We start from the raw sequence: 22764 nt of genomic DNA, 5'->3' as shown, positions 1-22764 counted from the left end.
GCTGTTCAGTTTCCTGTTGGCAGGCAAACCACAGGTGTTCCTAAAAACATTAACGAGGCCTCTGGTTGAAGTAACTGTGGCCGAATCTGACACTTAATTAGACACACCTGTGCTCACACAGGAGCAGGGCTGTTCACTTCCTACTTCGGCTGCCGTGATAAAGGCCTATTGGCCTCTTTCTATTTTTCAAAGCAATTTTGATATGTCATAATAGACACAGCTGTCTGGTCAGTGTCTCCACTGAATCTATAGGTATAAGTATAAGTATATATACTCTTTTGATCCCATGAGGGAAATTTGGTCTCTGCATTTATCCCAATCCGTGAATTAGTGAAACACACACAGCACACAGTGTACACACAGTGAGGTGAAGCACACACTAATCCCGGCGCAGTGAGCTGCCTGCATCAACAGCGCTCGGGGAGCAGTGCGGGGTTAGGTGCCTTGCTCAAGGGCACTTCAGCCGTGCCTACTGGTCGGGGTTCGAACCGGCAACCCTCCGGTTACAGGTCCGAAGTGCTAACCATTAGGCCACGGCTGCCTAATCTACGGGTGCCGAAATGCAACAGGCCTAGATCACGTCGGGAGTAGCGTGTGTAATAAAGCGATTAGATGCTCTGAACAGAATTCCCTCGTCGCGTTTGACTGTCACGTCGCTTGCCGTATGTGTTGACCTTTATAGTCACTATATAGTAGCTAGTTAGTAATCGTTACTAATAACACAACTTCACATGGTCCAGCCAAGTCAACTGGCAAGAACTGAATGGCCTGAAGTCACCTTGCCACAAAATGATCACCTCCATCCTAAGACAGGATATCCTGCAGGAAAACTACTGAGCTAGAACAGAAGATTTCTAATTTGGAATAAAGACCCCTGCCCTTCTATCTAAAATGGATAAACTAGTGAAAATTAGTATTGGAATTAACTGATTTTAGAGTATCTGGGCTTAGCCGACCTGAGCACAATTGAAATAGATTTGAATTGAATTGTATTGAGCTGACTGAATTGAATTGAATCGAATTGACTGCTAAAGCTCAAGCATCCAGAGGTGTGTCAGGTGTTTATGAGAGGCAGGTACGCAAGGAGAACACAGAACCCTGGAGACAAGCTAACTGCCAATCAAGTGAGGTCATCTGTTAATAAGCACTCCAACATTGTAGGCCAGAATGACCTTTACCAACAAGGTAATGGCCACCAATTATTCACACACTCCTACTCCACAAAAACAGACTGATAAACACACACACACACACACACTCACTCACACACACACACACACACACACACACACACACACACACACACACACACACACACACACACACACACACATTCAGAGAGAGAGAGAGAGAGATACTTTGTTTCATGATACATTCAGTACATTAGAGTTCATTCAGTTCATTCAGTTCATGTGAGAGCAGGCAGGTTTAGAGCCTCCATGCTCAATTGACATCCAAAATCATGGCTTTCTGTGCGCAATGAAGTTTATCATGATGTTTTACATTTTCAGTTGAACAAAAACAGCTGTCGGAATATGTAAGGGATAACTATCCTGCTTATCCCTTGGCTGCCACCATAGGCAATAGCCATGCCTTTATAGCATGAAAAGGAAACAAGCGGTTCCGTTTAAAAAGAAGCCAACTTCTTGTACTACTTTCTCTTGTCCTAACAGTGACAACGGCGGATAGTTAGCTTGTTTACAGTCGATTCCATTGTTGTGAAGCCAGCTTCCTAGTTCAAGCGTCGTTTACTATGGTTGTTATAGTTATCATTCAAAAGACCATTGATATGGAACGGTGATTACACCAGAGAGGGTTAAAGCAGAGCTAGTAATCAAGGATCTTTGATTACACTTTTTTTACCAGATCAACTTAGGTGTCCCAATATACAGAATTAGCAGCCACCCCACCAGCCAATCAGAGAAAAGTATTTTTTTGTCTCTAAGGGGATAATTGTGGTTATTTGGGTGCATGTCAGAGAGTACAGGTATGTCTAGGAATACATAATAATGTGTACATGAAAGTGTGTGTGTGTGTGTGTTGGGGGGTAAGAGAGAGAGAGAGAGAGAGAGAGAGAGAGAGAGAGAGAGAGAGAGTTCTTACTTTATCCAGGTTGTTGTAGAAGTCCACGTTCCCGGCGCACAGGTAGCGTCCCAGCAGGGTGGCATGTGTTGTGAACACTGTTGCTATGGGGACCTTGCGTGAGCGCAGGAGCACAAGACCGACCCCGGCCTGCCACTCATGGAAATGAGCGATGACGTTCTGCTCCTCTCCAATCTCATCCGTTAACTGGGAAACAACACAAACATATTTAGTCAGTACTGTAAACAGACATAGAAATTACTGATAAACAGTTGTACAAAAATATGAATTACTTAGTTTTGTCAAATGGTAATGAATTTGGTAAAACAAAACAACCCTGTTACCAATACTTGACTAGTTAACTATAAAACACAAGGAAGCACAGTTGTCTCAGGTGAAAACAGGGCCGCACTGGTTGACCATCTGGGCCCATCCATGATTTAAATAGGAGAGAAGCTAGGTCCAGCCCAGCCAGAGCCAATACACAGTGCCAGGTATCCTTCGTAGGCTACAGTCAGAAATGAGAGGGTGTACATGTCCTGCCATAATCTACACTATGCTAATGCATACCATGATATACTACGCTATGCTATGCATACCATACCATGACATACTATCTATGCTATGCTAACACTCTTCATGTTTATATGAGGTCTACATGAGGTAGACCGAAGACTGGTATATCAGCAGGCCTGTTACTGTTTTTGTCCAATGTTACAATTATGTCATATTCACAACTGAAAAAAATAAATGATTGTGCTGTATCTCACTAGTGATCATTTGCATTTTTTTGCACATTCAGAGCTGAGATGACTGGGCCAATGTGGAATACAATGGCTGTTCACACCGGGACAGAAGACTGTGCAATATGGCAGTGGCACACAACACCATAAGACAACGGGAAATTCAGAGCCACATAATTGGTGACAATAAAATATTCAGTAACATTCACCAGACGGGCTTGTCTACATTGGAATGTTTACTACTATACAGCACAATTTAATCTGGATGTACAGGGTACCATGCACGCAAAACTCAGAAAAGGTTTTACTACAGTGCTGTGAATATGTGCAAGTAAGTACCACCTGTGAAGTTGCTATCATGTCAACACTGAGTAGGAACATCACAGCACTGTAACCACTACATATACTCAGACAATCTCCTATATTCTCAGTCTCACATGAAACGTGTCACCATGGAGACAAAAAGGCTCTTCTGAGCAGAACATCCCTTAAAAGTGCCATGTGTAAGAATTTAGGTAAAAATATCCAGAAAATGAGCTACACACATCAAAAGAATGAGAAGAAATAAGGGCGATGATGTCATTAAAAAAATGACAAGGTATAGTGCTGCAGAGATATCAACCTGAATTAGCATGCTAAATTACTAGCCACAGCCCGACAGGTGTCATAATACCAGTTTCGGATATGGGAGGCGGTATGCGGGCAACATAACCGCCAGCCAAACTGCAATACACGTTTCTCGGTTGTTACTCTAGGGTAGACCAACTCACTTTCTGGAGGTATACTGCCCCCATCTTTTTAATGGAATGTGGAGTATGAATTGATTTTTTGGCGGACATTACACATGGCACCTTTAAGAATCCCAGATTGCACTCATGTATCTAATAGTAGGTCATGCATTGCTATAATAAGGTACAGGTCAGTGCTTGTGGTCAGAGTGACGGAGTCGGACCTCTTTGAAAAACCACGCCACCAGCGAGCCGAAGATGAGCGCGTCGCTGGCCTCGCGGTCGTGGTACGGAATGCCGATGCCGCACGTATCCCACAAGTCTCTTTTCCAGCGGTCCAGGTTCCATGCTGCAGCCCCAATATCAAAGAGGATGACGAAGGGACTGCCCTCAATCAGCCAGCGCCCACAGTACACCTAACACACACACACACACACACAAGCACACAGAAATACACACACACACACACACACACACACACACAAGCACACAGAAATACACACACACACACACTCACACACACACACACACACACACACACACACACACACACAAGCACACAGAAATACACACACACACACACACACACACACACACACACACACAAGCACACAAGCACACAGAAATACACACACAAAGAGATAGAGAGAGAGAGAGAGAGAGAGAGAGATGTGATAAATATGAAATAAAGAAACATAAAGTCTTTTTTTATCTGTGTACTCGTTATGCTTAAAACCATAGGCTTAGTTGTGATCTGTATAATAATAATCTATCACATGCTAAGAGTAAATTGCCTTTCTGGGGTTGCTCCCCTGGTATCATACTGGCAAAACCATGGGCGGTCCATCACAGGAATGGGACGATTGCCCTCTACTGGACACAAAGTGCTACTGCTTTTAAGCCGCATTTCCACCCCTGGGGCATATTGAATTTTCTGCTTCACTAATAAAGATAAAATCTTTTAATAAAGAGTTCACATTTTTTTGAAAGACTAAACCAGTGCTGTGCAGCTATTTTAGCTTCTGTTGTCTTACAAAAGGCCTAATGTAGATGAAAGAAAATGCTGTTAATACTTTACTTTACTTTACTACATGAATAATCAATACTAACAGCATATGTTACCGTTACTGTATTGATACTTCTTTAAGTAAAACCTACACCACTATGTACAAGTAAGAAATAGATAACACAGAATTGCTGGTGGCTTTCAGAAATCATGGTTAAAAACCGCAGACGCACCGGACAGCCACTGTTGGTCAGAGTGTCCATGGCCTTCCTGATGGCCGGCGTCGGAGGGTCACATGGCTCCACCTGCGTCTTGAAGTTGTGCTCGTAATAGGGCCCCATCATGAAGAAATTATCACCCCACTCATCCCCCGTGATCTTTGCCTTAGTTTGAATGACTGTGTAGATTCCTCCAACTGGACAAGGGGCAAAAACACACACACACACGTATGCACACATGTGCACAATGGCACACACTCACACACACACACACACACACACATACTCATGAATGACACATATGACAAAAAAACACCTGTGCACATACAGTACTGGTGAATCCTCTTACTTTTGAGTGTGGGACAACAGTTAACTGTAGACAGTAGGTAAACAGTTAAAAACAATGCACAGCATTACAGAATAATGAAATAATCTAAACAGAGCATTGCACAAATGTCTACTGTCTCACTCACAGAAGCTTTCTCTAAGTCTAAATACTTATACGTGTGGATATAGCGCTACCACCGGGGGGCGTCACACAAATATGTGATGAACCATGTGCCATACACTAAACCCATTTTCAATGGCATCCACTGGCCTCTGTCTACGAGTTTCCTTCCTTTCTGGGCTTTCTGCTTGATGAAAGCTGTCACTCCAGTGATTCCAAGTCATAGTCAAGGCCTCATCTGAACACACTCTCACACAACAAGACCAGTCAAGTCCATTTCCCTCAATGTACTCATCCAAAAAATGAAAATATCTCTCCCTTTGGCTCTACTTTCAAAAAAGGTGTCCATTTTAGCATACTTTTGCTAAAACTTGGTGTCCATTTTAGCCAGCTAGCTAAATAGCAAGGAAGACTTGGACTTTAACAGGGCTATACTGACAGTTAACGTGATGATGAATGTGTTTGAATACCATCAGAAAGATTATCGTGGAATATAATGTTCAGATATGCGGCAACATTTTATAACACTCATAAAATTATACAAATGATACATACATGTATATTTTTACGTTTATTTATTTATTGTATTTTCCCTTCCGACTTGCATTGTGGTCATATCTTGTATCAGTGATATAAGTGTGGGATTTCTGTTCACTTGCAGCTTAATGTTTACCCCTGAAAAGAGGTCCATTTCCCACGAGAGCCAAAGAGGCCCAATATATGCAATATTTACTCTTAGGGTCCTGTCCAATGAACTCCCGTGTCCCACCGTTACTCCAATTCACATACTTCTGTAGCCTACTTACAATGCCTAATATGAATACACAAGTGCATTGGCTTGTGCACTCATATTAGGTATTGTAAGTAGGCTACAGAAGTATGTGAATTGAAACACAGCAATGACTTTTCCCTTACAAGCATTCATTGGGCCTATGCTGTAGAGAGATTGAATATTCCATCTACCAGTGGGGTCAAGTAACTTTTGTAGAGGCCCCTCAGTTATATATGCGATACGCAAACAATATGGCCCACTCAATGTAACATGCACGAGAAAAAGAGAACTGCATAGAGCTGTCAATAGACTAGACAAGGATAATGACCTACGTTATCAACTGTAACCCAAAAAACATAGCGCTGCGAAGCCTGACTACAATGCAGTAGCCTAAGGACTGTCCATTGGTCTCTCTCCTTGGTTGATGTGCAACAGGTGAAAGACAGTTTTATGCTTCATGCCCACCTTTATTTGTCACTTCCCAGGCAATCTCAAACAGCAGCAGGTTCTCCACGGGGATGTTGTCGTCCTCCTCCTGAAGCGAGAGGCCGCTTAAGGATGTAATGGATAGGGACCTGGACATGCGTCTCATGGTGACCTTTGACTAGCACCTTTCAATGGAAATCGATGAGTCTTCAATCACTAAATTGGCCGCGCACATGAAACGATATTGTGCGCACGTAAGATTGAGCCCAGCTGCTAGCTATAAAGAAGCTAAAAGGCGCACTGGCGCGTACGGACGGTACCTTGGTGGTCATGGGCAGACCCCGACGGACCAAAGGGGAAACGTTTTCGCAATCCCAAATTCTGCCCCCTCCTACCACGCGGCCTCTGACAGCCACGGTGAAATTAGACGCTGGTAGCCCCAGACTGAAGTCCATTGACATCAAGGTGAAAGTGGTGACTGCAGTAGAATACAGTAATTCAGTGGTTTTGGCAAGCTGTGTTAAGAGACACATGCGCCATACGGAGGTGGAAGAAGGCCCCGCAGCTTTTAATATCAAGCATGGTTTTCAGAATGACTAAAAAAAAAGGCCTATCCTAATCCCCCAAAAGAATAATGTCGGTGGTATTGGGTGAAGTTTGGTAATAAACTGTTGGTATTTTCTTATGCCGATCCAACGACAGAGTGCACACTCTGTCAAAAGCAAACAACACTGTGCGTCAGTCCACTCACTCACAAACAGGACCCGGACCATGAAAACAGAAAATGACTTGAAAATGAGTACTACGTGAGAAGATAAACATCACCTGATCTTTATTTCCAAAACAGACCGGTGAAGGAACTCACCAACCCCTTGTGTGTCCACTAGTCATGACTCGTTTCCTTTGTCCAGGATTCGCATTGCTCTCAGTACACTTATTGTTTCCAGAAATAAAATGGAACTAAGAAAATACAAGCTAGATATAAACTGGCTAAAATTGCTATGACAACCGAAATGGTTAAAAGGAGGACGTTGATTTAATCTAGCGTTTCCCGAGGGGCAGAAAAGGGTTCATGTAGAGAGCCAATTTATTTGTCATTTCGAAATCTGTATTTAGGCTATTACAAGTCTGTTGGTTAGGTCAAACCTAATGGCAGAAAATATGACATTATATTTTATTTCATTGTAACTCAGACATCCCAACCTGCAAAAAGTCATTTCAGGGAGGTATCACGAACACCCCCCCACCCCCCCAAAAAAAAAAAAAAAAAAATATATATATATATATATATATATATATATATATATATATATATATATATATATATATATATATATATATATATATTTTATATATATATATATATATATATATATATATATATAAAATAAATAAATAAATAAAATAAAAATAAATAAATAGAATACATAAATAACAATACTAAAAACAACTTTAGCCTACTTAGATACTGAAATAGAGATTAATTTTTTTGTTCAATAATGTCTAGTCAGTACACCAAATAAGGAAGGCCTATAGATAGTAGCCTAATTGTGAAAATAAAATATGTAGATCTTGCAGTTTGGTCTTTTCATGTAGCCTTGGCAACTAAGCCATCTAGTATAGGCCTGAATAATATGCACATGAATTGACACTAGTTAAACTCACCTCAACATGTTTTTGCAATCATTTAACCCACCATGGGCAATGCTAACACTGTTACAAACAGTGCAGCATGCAAGATTAGGCCTATCATTATTTTTTACTCTTATAAACAAGGGTACACTTTAAAACGGGTCTTACATATTCCTTTTTTGGGGGCACTGACTCTGTCGTGACTCTCCTGTTCCTAGATACACTGAACTGATCAGGATGCTCTCTGTCTTGGATGCGCTCAGACACACGCACCACCACCCCTCTCTCTCTCCCCTGTCGTGTGCGCGCTACACTCAGACGCACACGCGATTTTAGGTCTCCCTCTCGCATGCGCGCTCTTGATCGCTCGCTCTAGATTCCGGGAGATTTTATCTAATTTGCGGGAGACTCCCGGAACTTCCGGGAGACTTGGGATGTCTGTATACTTTTCTTTTATCATTGTCACAAACTTCATCTGCCATGTTTTTTTCCCCATTGTGTAGGCCTAAAGTTGTATGGCTTTTATCGCTGCCTAGCCTAGGCCTACTGTACCATGCACGGCAACCTCATATGCATGGCAACTTCATATGTTAAAACCAACAGTGTCTCGAAATGATTTAATTGAGAAGTTTCATTTTTTAGGCTACCAGTAGCCTACCACAGTGTACGGTTATGGCCATCATCGTTGTCATGACTGTTTATGGGGAAAGCCTATGGGTGATATGATTAATTTTCGTCGAATGAAACAAAAATAATTCATTCGCCTAAATAACTGTAAACTAGCCTACCATCGGCACGTAATCATATTTTAGATAATGGCCTGGCAGCGCGCACTGGTGAACGTTGGTTCCAGGAAACGTCAATTAGGCTACTCATCATCACTGGGGCGAGTGAACTCTTCTTCACCAATTTGGTGGCAGCCAGCTTATTCGCTCGATTCCCATGCTTGATGGACTCGGTCATTAAAGGCTACCTCGCAGTGGTATATATGCACACAGGGATCTTGCGAGTGGCTATGTTCGGAGAGAAGCAGGTTGGCTATAAGAGACGTTGCGTAAAATAGTATATGCAGGTCAAATAACTTTGGAAATCTCCCAGTATCACATAAGCATGAGAATGCACGTGCTTTTACTAGTTTCAGCGATAATTTGCCAATATGGTGCAACGGGGACGTTGATGCAGGACTATGAAGATCCAGAGTTTACCACCAGCACCCAAGGTAAATTTGACTTTACTGAAACATTTCTATTAATTAAACGCTAACTGTTTTAGTTTTACTAGAAGAGAGGACCGATTATGCCATTGTTCTTTTTGAAAAAGGTAAAAAAAAAATGTTAATAAAAATAAAATAAAATGTATGAAAACTATGTTTTAAAACTAAAAGGAAAGCAAAGTGTCTTCTTTTTATGAAAACATTTTATGTATGGCAATTTTACTTCTCCAGAGCCTGCACCTTTTAAGGTTCGCCGGTATGCAGGAGTAACTCGGAGACAGACTGACAGCTCAGAAGCATCTGAAGATGAGGCTCTTTGCTTATTGTCAAGGGAGCGAGACGCCTTGATACACCTATCCTGCAAACAAAGACTAACTCGGAGTAATTTTAATATAAACCCGTTTGGACTGCGATTTGGGAAACGCCAGAATCTCCTCAACACTCCAACTGCGAAATCGGGACCCAGAAAGCTCCTGCCAATTTTACTCTACCTTCGGGACCGGCAGATCGCCACCTGAAAAGATCTACATCTACTAGACTACCAAGCCAAGTTTTACCTTTTTTTTAAAAGTATAAACTGTTCATGTTGTGTTATTCATGTTGTAGCCTACTTAGTGCGCACTTTTGTTATCAAGACAAAAAAAACAAGTTCATGTGTAGTTGTTAATGAATAATTATGAATAATAAATGTTTTTATACCATTGTCTTTTCCTGTTAATGTATTAGACGCAATGGCGGCCATTATGTTCTTGCCAAAACGAAGATTTTTTAACTTTAACTCCTACGGAGCCCTCGAGGCGTTATTGCAAGATTGTTTTGTGTATCGGGAGAACGTGCGCTCGTTTATTAAATTCTGCTCTCATTTTTAGATTGTGTGCACAACTCAGTATAATGTGCGTTCATTTTACTACATAGTGCACTTTTTTTTACTAAACTGTGCACTCCTTTCAGTAAATAGCCTACTTTAACTAATTTCCTAATGTAGGTGCTCATTTTACTAAATTGTGCGCTCATTTTAAAATGAGAGCACCATTTAGTGAAATGTGCGCACAATACAGTAAACGAGCCCACAATTTAGGAAAAACAGTGCACAATATAGTACAATGAGAGAACGATTTAGTAAAGAGTGCACAATTTAATAAAATGAGCACCGAATTTAGTAAAACGAGATACACACCAGAACATATCTTGGAATGACACCTCTGGGGTTCGTAAACTCCAAATATAGTCACTCCTGTATTTCTGGCTTTTGGCGTAGCCTAAATCTTCCAGTCAGAGTGCTGTTTTGACTAGAATGGATCACTTAAAACTCTGTAGTTGAGGTACATTCCCTCTTTGTCACTAGAGGGCGCCAGTAAACTGAATTTAATACCCACCGTAGCTACTATTTCACAAAAAACAAACATGAACCAAACTGAGACAAATTAATTCCGCTTACATCTTTATTAACTTAAACATCAGTGTTGTCAGCTTTAAACACATTCAACAGCGTGAATGGCATCTACATTTTGATTTTTTTAAAAAGGACCATGTTTGTTCACCTCCACCTTGGCAGACCTCCTTATTGACCCAACATATAGGATACAGTGGAGTGCCCGGAAAAAAAAAAAATCATCCTCTTCCTCATACCTGGGATCAACAAAGCCCTACTGCTGCTGTGTGTGTGTCTACAAGTACACTGCTGGAGTAGAATACAAGAGGCTGGAAGGGAGATAGACTGAGATTCTGGCCCCTGCACTGCAACGCCCATAGGGAGGAGGTTGGGTGGCAAAGCTCACATTCTTGGTTTCTTACGTCTCGTTCGACCCAGCTTAATGAGATATCCAAAGATGTTTCCTTCATGATGGTGGTTGGGGGGGGGGGGGGTGCAATTCAGAAACCACTAAGCAAAACAACACAATGACCAATGCAATCACGTCCAAAATGGAAGTCTACGGGCAAAGGAGGGTTGGACGGAGATGCAAGGGTGAACATCCGTCACAGAGAACAGCTAGGAGTGTGTGTGCATGTGTCATGTCCTTGGAGTGTGTGAGATCGGGAGTGCTACTTGGAACAAGCGTGTGTGTGTTATCGGGTGTAGAGTGTGACCACTCAGTCAGGGCAGGAGTGTAGCTCAGAGCTTTACATTTTTAAATCAGACTGAGATACTGTATGTATGTGTGTGTGTGTGTGTGTGTGCGATTCTCTGGGTATATGTATGGCATGTACAGGAGCATGACTCTAAATGTCCTTCAGGTCCTTCTGGATGCCCCAGAGTGTGTCGGCACTCTTCTTGAGCTGGCCGATCTCGTCGTCGGTCAGTGTCATGTTGACCACGCTGCACACGCCGGTGCTGTTCAGCACACAGGGCAGGCTCAGGTACACCTCATCATTGATGCCATACATGCCCTGTCAATCAAAACACAACAGCCTATCAGTGACAAGCACTCAAAGATATCTCCTCCCATGAGAAATGATGAGACATTTGATCATTATACATCTGAAACTAAATTGTGTGAGTGAAATAAAAAGAGAGGAAGAGAAAAGAAAGGCATTCTGGTCTGAGCTAAAAACAGAATAAATGTGCAAAATAATGTCTAATGTGTTTAATGTCTATTAAATGGCACAATAAGGGAGTACTAATACATATGGAAGATCCAGACCAGGAAAAAAAAGGGGAAACTGCATAAGGTGTGTGTGTGTGTGTGTGTGTGTGTGTGTGTGTGTGTGTGTGTGTGTGTGTGTGTGCCTGCATGTGTGTAGTGTATGTGCAAATTGAAAGGGGGAACAAATCCTCCTGTCCCCTCACCTTGACCATGGTGGAGACGGGGTGGACCCTGTTCATGTTCTTCACCAGGCTCTCTGTCAGGTCAGCCACGCTCAGGCCAATGGCCCAGTTGGTGTAGCCCTTCAGCTTGATCACCTCGTAAGCACTACACAGACACAGACAGACAGACACACACACACACACACAGACACACACACAGACACACACACACACACACAAACACACAGACACAAAGACACACAGACACACACACACACACGCAAACACACAGACACACACACACAAACACACAGACACAGACCCACACACATACACACACACACACACAAAAGAGGTCAATCAATGGCCCACAGAGAAAACAGGAAACAGGAAGGCAAAAAAAGTCAGCATGTGCTGATTATAGTGAAAAAATAACATGTCCAGCTAGAGGTCAACAAATTAGCACCACTTAGCACCTCTCTAATTTATATGTGTTCTAGTCCAACAGACTGCCAGGAGTCATTCAATACTTCAGGGAAATGCACCTATGTGCACATTTACAGAGTCTTGCAAAAACAGTCTTGCAAAAACACAATCTGTTTTTGTAGTATGGAGTTTACAGCCGGAATCTATTGCATGATTTTGATCTCATATGGCTTTGAACCATACTCATACGTAACAAACATATTTTTACATGCAAGCCCATCAAAGTAGCTAGTAAATATCTGACATTTGCAGGTCTAACTATTCTCAGAAACATTATATAGAAGAATTAAGTAGAATTATATAGAATTCTATATTATATAGAATACTGTAAGTCAAAAGGGCTACAGTGAGCCAAAGAGGTTTCCATCTTGTTATGCGTAGGTAAAGTACAGTTAGGGAGCGCACCTGTCGACCACCATCTTGTGGGCCTCCTTCCAGTTCTCCTTGTCTCCGTCGGTGCCCATCTCGGGGTTGAGCTTCTGCAGGTTCACGCCGGCCACATTGGTGCCGCTCCACACGGGCACTGGGGATCACACGGGCACAGACTCTTTACACTCATAGTGCTTCTTATGTTTTCATTCACACAAATAAAGGCATAGGTTAACATGAAAAAACCTAAAATATGTTTTAATAGAGTATTAATAATTCCAAATGGCTGTTTATTGTGTGTTTACTTTAAGAAATTAATTATGCATATGTTTTTTGAGATCTTGAGTATCTGTGTTGATACTATTATTTTAAACTAACATTAACTAAAAACATGTACCTTAAATATAAATTAAATTATTAAAAGAAATGAATTGAGTTTAAGTTGGTTATTAATTATTACAATTCTGGTATCATTATAGATGATAACCTGAATGTTAACACCTCCACATTAATTTCTAGGAAGACACACATACATATACACACAAAGAGGGATAGAGAGACACACGATTTGTCTCTACCAACCTCACTCACACACACACACACACAAACACAAACACACACACACACACACACACACACACACACACACACACACTCACCGCTGGTATCTCCATGCTCTCCCAGGATCCAGCCGTTGAAGCTGCTGGAGTGGATGCCCAGCCTCTCGGCCATCAGGTAGCGGAAGCGGGCAGAGTCCAGGTTGGTGCCGCTGCCAATCACGCGGTGCTTGGGCAGCCCGCTCAGCTTCCAGGTGACATAGGTCAGCACGTCCACTAGAGGGCAGACAAGAGACACAGGGTTGACCTCCAGGCTGGGTCTCTTAATATGGTAAGGGCAATTTAGTGTGTTATGTTTTTGAGACTCAGAGACCGATGGTGAGATTGATGAAAAAACAAAGGGAAAAAAAAGAAATAGAGAAAGAAAGAATGTGAACAGAGAGAAATAAATGAAAGAAACAATGAAAGGACCAGAAAAGAGAGTGCAAAAAGACATGGGGGGGGGGGGGTAATAACAAGAGAGAGGCAGGAGATAGTGCCTGAGTGTGTGTGTGTGTGTGTGTGTGTGTGTGCGCGTGTGTGCGTGTGTACCTGGGTTGGAAACCACAATGATGATGCAGTTGGGGCTGTACTTGACGATCTGGGGGATGATGTGCTTGAAGATGTTGACGTTCCTCTGCACCAGGTTCAGGCGGCTCTCGCCCTCCTGCTGGCGCACGCCAGCGGTCACCACCACCACGCGGGAGTTGGCCGTCACTGCGTAGTCTGATGAAACAGGGGACACGGGAGGAGATGTCAGACTCACCTCATCAGAGTCTAAACCAGCGCTAGGTGTCTTTAAGATAAACAAACCGTAGACCGTAGAACTGTGTTTCCAAATAAGAAATCTGAGTGGAAGTATGGTGCAAATATGACAAAAAATAGGAGATATACGGAGAATACTGTAAAGCAAAACCATTGGCAATTTAGTAGAAGTATTTGATGTCCATGTTAAAGGGAAGAGGACATCATGTTCTGCATGTTCAGTCATACATGACTGATCAGATCTTGCAAAAACATTCTGGATGAAACTGCAAGTTTGAACTCCCCTGTTCACGGGCAGGACACCCTGGGGTGAAATATGTCTACAGTGCCAGTTGATTTGCATGTTTGTTACTTGCATGTTGCGTACTGCCTTAGTGACTCAAGTCCCCCAGCCAGTGAGAGACAGTCACTAATTATCAAAAAGGCTACAACGTGTACTATGTAATATCAGAAACCCAAATGTTAACAGAAGAGTAGGCGATGGGGCAGTGGTTACCCAGTGCTGTCTCTCTCACTCTGAATGAGGGTACACAAAAGTGATGAGACTGCTTTCTGGCCACAACTGGTCAACTTTCTGTCTTAACTGTTCAGACTGCTCATCAACGATGGAAAAGCCATTTTCTAAAACGGATAGTTCCGGTCCTTGATTATGACTGGCTGAATTGCGTTCAGTGCCGTTGTAAAACCCAGCATAACCCTACACGTTGACTACACTACGTTCTAGGTCACTGCGCCACCATTCTAAAAGAGGAAATATATATCTTGGCGGACAAAATTATTATCTATGAATAAGTTACATTCCTCGTTGCTGGGCCTTTATTTAATGAAATCTGGCCAGATATACGCAGTAACCGTTTTAGAAAAGCAATAAGTCACTCGACTTCGTAGGTTACACTGATTTTACAAGGATACAAGGAAGTTTATTGTCACATGCATATAGTTACTGGAAGTAAGAAAAGAAAATTTTAGAACAGCTAAGAGGGGTTTTAAGCACTCCGCTCACGCATCATGCCTAATGACGCCTAATTAGCTGTTTTAAAATCAGTGTAACCTATGGCCTCTCTGGGCTTATTGTACTATAAGCATATTTACAGTATGTGTATTGTGCCATTATCGAATATAAAATGATAAGGTTGGCAGTAGCAGAACTGCTGCCAGTGTGAACAAGCACACACAAGTTGAGCCGCAGCAACGCTGCAACACAGCCATCATGTGCACACGTTACACATCCAGGCATGTTCTAACATCAACTAACGCTTAACATTGTCTTCAACAACTCCATCTGGGGAGTTTCAAGGTCCCTGCAGAGAGGTGAAAAGTTGTGAGCTGTGGCCTCGCTCACCCTTGTCGGCCACGATGACTGGCGTCTTAAGGAACAGACTGCCGTGCTGCAGGTCCATCATCTCTCCTTTCAACTTATCCTCCATCACATCGACCAGGGCCAGCTCATCAGCCAGATCCTACAGAAGGGAGGAAGAGAGAGAGGGGGGGGGGGTCAAAGAATAAAAAAATATGACCTTGTACTTGCTAGCACTGACCATGATAGTGCTGACATTTTTACGCCACTTGAACAACAAATGAAAAGTAAATTTTTTAGACTAAACAGGACAGTTCAGAGTAAAAATACTCATGACTTTACTCATTTGTGTTTCTTTTTGTAATCAAATCAAAGACCTTGTTTTTGCTAGCACTTTGCACTTATCAAACTAAAAGACCCTATTTTTAAATAAGCGCAAAGGTTATGAGTGAACGTTTATAACGATGCAAATCATGACGTTCTTACTCTGCTTTTTTTGCTTGTCTGTCTTTGTTTGCATGTTTGTATGCTTTAACACTGAAGGACTCGCTGCTTATGACGAGACCTACCCTGAGCAGGACGCTGACGGCGCAGGCCATCCCCACCATGCCGACGCCCACAACGGTCACTTTGTTCCTGGGGGGCTCAGCGGGGCCCTCGGCCAGGGGGGTGATGAGTTTCTGGAGGGTAGAAGACATTTTCCACGCTGGTGAGGGCGGGGGGGGGGAGAGCAGAACAAGGCAGGTCAGACATATGTTCACACTTCACACACACACTCAGGTGAACACAAAGAAAAGCATCAATTTAAACAGATGTTTTAAGAGATTTAAACAGGGAGATAAAAGTACACTGTAAATATATGAAATTAAAACATATCTGGCTGGGGACATTTTAATTCAAAAAATCCCCAAGAGGATCTGGCTCTAGGACTGATATGACATCGATCTGGACCAACTCAGGTCCCAAGTCAGGTGCTATCTGAATGAATGAGGCAATATATATTCAAATGTTTAACATGTTTACTTTGTATACACATATATATTTAAACTGAGTATATACTCTACAACACTCAAATGTTTTTCCTTTTTTCTTAAATGTAATGTGTGCCCATGTGGGTATAGCAAGGGATTACACAAGCATTTCACATCAATAAGAGACAAATGAAAGATAAGGGAAATAGACTAACCACCATTGACTAATCATGGCTCATATTTATATGTTGCATAAGTGGCTAGGCTGTTGTTGTGAAAGGAGCTGTATACAAACATTTATCCAAATTTACAAATCAATAAGAAACAAATCAATCAAATCAAATCTATGGCTCAATGTCACCTGTTACATGTCCATTATATCAGCTAGACTATTGTTGTGAAAAATGTGTTTACTAACACTGTCCTCAGGGTATTAGTGCAAACCTGGCAATTTTAAACCCAGACCGTGGGTCAGAGGTCCCTCATTAAAGAAGACCCTGCTAAACTCATTAGCCAGAGGCTAACACTGTCTGCAGGCATTCATGTCTAATCCTGACACACCTCTTAAGTCTGGTCCGCACAGGTGGATCACACACCAGACAATAACATTTCAAGACAGTGATTTGAGCTACAGGACTAGATGTTCAATTCTAGGGTTAGGGACTTCCCACAGCAACCAAACCTCTCAAAGGCACATGCCCAGCTAACTTAGACTATGCATTATGACACATCAGGGTGCAATTCAATCACCATACTAATATTTACCTAAACTTCACACTAACAACAAATCCAACCCAGACAGGCAAAACAGAGTGACAGAGGACAATCCAGTAGAGAGGAGGCAAAGGATCAGTGCATGGGCTATACAAGCACATGCCTTCCTACACACAGAAGTTTAGCGTCTTAAAATAGCACATTTTAAGGATACCCTGAATACCTTCCACCGCCGAGAGACACCTTAACCCAGTGCTGAACATTAGCATATGGATCCTCAGAGGCTCAAAATGTTACAGATGCTGAAGGTGAACTCAAATATCTCACAGAGCGAGAGAGAGAGAAAGAGAGAGAGAGATAAGATAAGATAAGATAAGAGAAGAGAAGAGAAGGGAGGAGAACAGGCACTAACTGGACTGTGCAACAGGTCTCAGCAGCCTCAGCATCGTCTTGCCTCACTTGTCATCCAACTTCAAGCGCACACAGGAGAACTCTCCCGTCCCTTCTCCTCCACGTTAAATACATCCCTAAGGCTAACCTTCGACCAGCTATCATATCACTCTGCCTGATACACATACACACACACACACACACACACACACATCAAATCTGAAAACACAAACAAGCCTTGCTGGAGTCTATGGATGGCGACAAGGCCTCTGGACGAGCCCAAACAACCCTGATTACAGCCAAAGGCAGGTTAATCAGGGTGGATGCGTGTGCTTGTATGACAAACAGATGCACTTTGGCCCCACTGTGTCATCTTGGTGCCAAGCTAGAGATGCTGACTTGTGCCTGCCCAGGCTTCATGACCAAGGATGGGCAGTATTTATGATAAATCTATTTAAACTATGTATTTAAAATACAAAATAGCATTTTGTTATTTGTATTTTATTGGGTTGAAAAAAAATGGCTGTGTATTTTGTATTGAAAAATGTGTTTTGTAGTTAAAATATTGGGTGATGTTAGAAATTTGCCCAGATTTATTGTGATCAGAATATTGATATTCAGGATGATGATCCAGTGCAAGATGAGTAACATGTAGGTTGAGTGAGTAACATGTGGGACAACTTCGGAACAACTTTGATTGTGATGTGCCTTTGTCCTCCAAAGCTGATAATACAAATGGCATGTTTCTGAGCAATGTCATTGGGCAATGTTCCTTGAGTATTGTGGTTCTGGCACGTTCCCTTAGATGTTGGGAAACCTCTTTTTCTTGGGAACTTCAATCATCAGTAGGCAAATTAATATGATAATCCAATCGGAACACATTCCATGGTTGCCCTGCTCAAAGATTTGCCACATGCATCACCTAAAGCAATATCAAGTATTCTGGGCATGCACAGACAATGTCAGAGACTTCTTTGTATGTCAGTGTACCATGAGTTTGAAGTTGTTATTTAAAGGTAATAGTATTGGGTTGATTAAGGCCCACATTCAGTGGCTATCAGTAGGTTCGGTGATTAGTTTGTACCACTTGACGTTCAGTTGTGACTTTTTGACTACATCTCTGATACAGTATTTAGGCTATGAGATGTAACAGGCAGGTCAGCATGTGTCATAGGCAGAGAAAAGCTGTTGCTCTCAAACAATGCCCACTTAATCAACAGAGTCAGTGTACTGGTAAAGGAATACACTAAACACACAGATATGGAAGGCTTGCAAAGTGATTTACTGACTTTAAAGAGTATTATTATTTTGAAAATACAAAAATACCATATTTTATTTTGATTTTATTTTTATACATGATGTGGCTACTGTATTTTGTAGTTTGTTTTGATACACTTAAAATTAGGGTGTTTGATATTTTATTTTAAAATAACATTTGTGTATTTTTGCCCATCCCTGTTCATGACCCACCAGGCCCTACTAGCACGTGTTCATGTGAGTAGTTGGCAGTTTAGAGATTAAATGCCTGATAGGCATGTCAGTGTCCATGCAAGCTCTCTCTCACACACACACACACAGGGGCAACACAGGCTCCACACGCACCACACACACTCATTAAACCATATGGTCGTACACAAAGAACTGTTGCCAAAACTGTGAAACTGGCTTTTGGCTGAGCTGTGAGCTCTCTGCCAGTGTTAATACCAACCCCCAACAGATCACGTCGCTCGAGACTCTCTGGACTAAATGTAGGGCATGATGGAGAGGCTTCTAAAATCCCTAAACAAATGCACTGGTTACAGCACTTGGTTCCCATCTACTAACGATATAGGACCAACTCACTGATTCTTCAAAAAGAGGACAGGAACAGAATATTTTTACATCCGTTCTATAAGGGCAGTTACAGTGTGTCCACACTGTTGCTATAACTGAAATGTTGGTAGAACCATTTTGAGTGGTTTTAGGCATTCACCTTGTACTTAAACCAGTGCTGTCATAATTTCACTGAGTATTCCAGAAGGTCATATAATCAACCAAGTCTCTACTTGGACTTGCATTATAACAGGAACAGAGATACACCCTAATAAACATGGCAAAGATTACAACTATATATGATAATCTACAGAAGCTGCAGATACTGACTACCATTTTACTGGTCTAGTGATCGGATCCATCACTTTCAGCAGAGTCAATGTAGCACAGGTAGTAAAGAACAAAATGTGCAAAACTCTCTCAGGGCGCAACGCGCAGCACAGTTGTCTGATAGAGCTGTGCGTAAAACACAGTTTGCATCATGCCACCAGTACCTCGTTGCCTAGCAAAAGAGACTGTCTTGTCGATATAATTAGGCCTACAGCTTGTGATGTACTCATAATGAAAGTGTAAGCTACCCCAAGGACACTGAGAACGCACGTATCCGTTTCGGAAAATGAGGGCCAGTTCCAAACTGCATCTGACAGGCCTGTGCTAGGCCCAATTACAACTAGTACGCTTCATAAGATGCATGAAATGGAAACACAAACAGTATCGTGATGTAGACGGTATCTCGTTGCCCCTTTTTAATAAATGATCATCATGTTACACGTTCTGTTTCACAGATGTCGAACTAGGCTTATGTGTTACGTAAGCAAGGTCTTGTCCTTATTCAAACAAAATGTGCGAACTCTATCTATCATATAGGCAAATTGTTCTGCACATTCCACCAATCCCCTTTCACCACCAGCAATTTCAGTAGTACTGTAGAATAAAGCTGTTATCTATACAATGACGCAAGTGACCGTAATGTCCTTGACGATTTGGATGTTTCTCGGTCTCCTAGAAGATTACACGCGTGCGAAGCTTTATAACGGTCAATCCAATTGTTTTTGTCTTTTGTTTTCTATTAGGTTAAACGCGCAGTTGCATTTTGGCCTGTTTCCAATCGTGGTTAACAGAGACGGTAAGATGGACCTCTCCAAGTGTCAGATTCCACCATGTTACGTTCATTCAATGAATATGCTAAGCGAGGGCACTAAACGGAGGCGATGTGTCATCGCGGTTAAGATTAAGGTTGTTATCATAAAACAGAAATGTGTCCTTTTCAGTTCAACGGTATAATTAAGCATTCCTCTGCAACGCATTCATTAGTGCAGGACCATAGCCAGTACATTTCCGTTAACAGACACCGACAGAGACACAAAGTAACCTTGTTTCATTGTAGGGTATGTACAGCCAGTATCTGAGGTTTCCATTTTGTCCGAAAAATATACGGGTGTACGTGACCATGGCTGGTCTTGTAGAATGCAAAAAAAACGTTACGTGGATGTAGTATTTACTATAGCCCCACTTTCTTTTATAAAACGTCTAAATGACAGGAAATGGTAATGTGTGATTCAAAGGGGATACAATAGCCTACAACTACAAGCATAATTATAAACATTAGCCTTATTCACCATTGACTCGAAGCAAAAGAGCCAAAGTACATACATTTGTTGAAGCGAGTTTAAACGCGCTTGTGTCCTTTGGTCCAACAAGGCGGATGAAACGGAGAGCACGCTGCAGACACCGTGGCCAGGCAAGGCAGTGAGTGAGCGCGTGATGACTTCGGGAGTATGGAGTTATAGAGCTTCCGTGTATAGGGCGGATGTGTGTGTGTGTGAGGAGAGAGAAAGAGGGAGGGAGAGAGAGAGAACTTAACTGTGAAGGGGGTGCAAAGGACGTCTGACCCATTGTGTTGTGTGCCCAAAACCATGTAAATAATGTATTCTTCGCTGCCTACTGCTTGACGAGGCATAGCCTGCCAAGCTTATTTGATCATTTGTTTTGGACGTGTACCTTTCTGAAGAGGAGAAAGCCTGTTGGCCAAGTACTAACTCTCTCAATTCAACCTGACACCTACCTCTATAAGACCGGTATTATTGTAATCACTGATGCCCTCCATGACGCAATGGCACTAGTGTGGCACGCGCTAATCACTGTGTGTGTGCACCTGAAGTTTTACTGCAAGAAAGTGTCTCTGGAGTGCATTCAAGTAATCTAATTCCTGTATATTTCTTTTGTTTTATGTGTAGCAAATCAACCTGACCTAATAAATAACAATTCATGATAATAATTGACTATATGGATATTCATACATCACATTCCAAGAGATGTTTAATAAATTCAACTCCACATAATGACATACAGTTGTGTGAAACATTACCTGGTGTTATCGGATTCACAGCTTTTATCAGGTATGGCACAAAGATAAGATATTATAACTACAGCTGGCTAGGTTGGCTATTAACCACCAGTCTACCTTGCTTTGACATAAACACGCATTACCATGACCCTTCTCTCAAAGGCTTGTAGGCCATTTGCCACTTGCTTGTGAGTAAAACTGGACACCTTCTGCCATGTCAGAGGTCAAGCAGACTGTTAAGCAGACAACATGAATGATGAAAGATCTGGAAGGAGAGAGGTTAGTGGTTAGGTGAGGTAAGTTATTATGGCTGCAGTTGACCATGACACAACTTCCATGGCAGCAGGCCAGGTTTAAGGTGATGTGATGGATTCATTGTGTAGCATATTATTTGTGGACTCACATGAGCTATCCACTGTATAGTTTGTTGACATTCCAGTTAGATTATTTGTCCTGTTCCATATTTTTTGTCTCACTGTCAATGAGCCAACTTTAACAGTCTCTTAGGCACAGCACTACAAATCCTCCCCCTAGACTTCCAACTTCATTGGCTGCCCTGTTATACAACACCCCTTCAGATGGCCATGCCTCCTTCAGGTGCCACTGGCTAGCTTTCATGTGAGTTAGATCAAGACCACAACCACAGCCTGCATACACGTTCAGCCACAGAGGTTGCGTGTTGCCCCTCCATTGACCCTATCATGAGTAGTAAAGCAAACATAGGCTTATGAGAATGTTATGAGAATGTCTGGCTCCCAGATGCATCTCTGTTCCAGACTCCATCTGAGTGGTTTTGCTAAGTCATCGTGGTGTACTGGGTCTGACTGTAATGATAGATCTACATGAGGCCTCCTGCTCCGTGCATGATGACCTGATAGAGTAGCTTATAATAGATCTTTCATGAGTGTAAAGAGTCAATGCAAAAGTGTTGTATGTGTGTATGCAGAAGAGAGGGAGAGAGAGAGAGAGAGAGCTTGTCTTAATGGAGGTAAATGGCCTATGG

General features: G+C 42.1%; 2 protein-coding genes across 2 annotated transcripts in view; both read right to left on the bottom strand.

Annotated features, from left to right (window-relative positions):
- Positions 1 to 7154, bottom strand: part of gys2 (glycogen synthase 2) — an 18439-nt gene extending 11285 nt beyond the window's left edge. The window contains exons 1-4 of the mRNA XM_076297323.1: positions 6463 to 7154; positions 4793 to 4974; positions 3778 to 3969; positions 2104 to 2289 (exon numbers count right to left, since the gene is read on the bottom strand). Of these exons, the coding sequence (XP_076153438.1) occupies positions 2104 to 2289; positions 3778 to 3969; positions 4793 to 4974; positions 6463 to 6589 (687 nt within the window). The 5' untranslated portion in view covers positions 6590 to 7154. The remainder of the gene's footprint in view (positions 1 to 2103; positions 2290 to 3777; positions 3970 to 4792; positions 4975 to 6462) is intronic.
- A 3538-nt stretch (positions 7155 to 10692) lies between these two features.
- On the bottom strand, positions 10693 to 21199 carry ldhba (lactate dehydrogenase Ba). Its single transcript, XM_076296602.1, has 8 exons — positions 21068 to 21199; positions 16097 to 16233; positions 15573 to 15690; positions 14018 to 14191; positions 13529 to 13702; positions 12906 to 13023; positions 12057 to 12180; positions 10693 to 11656 (listed from the first exon to the last, which is right to left on the bottom strand). Exons 2-8 carry the CDS (start codon positions 16223 to 16225, stop codon positions 11489 to 11491), a joined length of 1005 nt encoding a protein of 334 aa, XP_076152717.1. The 5' UTR covers positions 16226 to 16233; positions 21068 to 21199; the 3' UTR covers positions 10693 to 11488.
- Between the last annotated feature and the right edge of the window lie 1565 nt (positions 21200 to 22764).

This window comes from Alosa pseudoharengus, unplaced genomic scaffold, assembly GCF_046254945.1.
Source record: "Alosa pseudoharengus isolate Yale_2024_CS ecotype anadromous, Long Island Sound unplaced genomic scaffold, YU_APseudo_1.1 YU_APseudo_1.1_scf_20, whole genome shotgun sequence".
Classification (NCBI taxonomy): domain Eukaryota; kingdom Metazoa; phylum Chordata; class Actinopteri; order Clupeiformes; family Clupeidae; genus Alosa; species Alosa pseudoharengus.
Note: the sequence above shows the minus strand (reverse complement) of the source record. Positions and strands in the feature narration are given on the sequence as shown.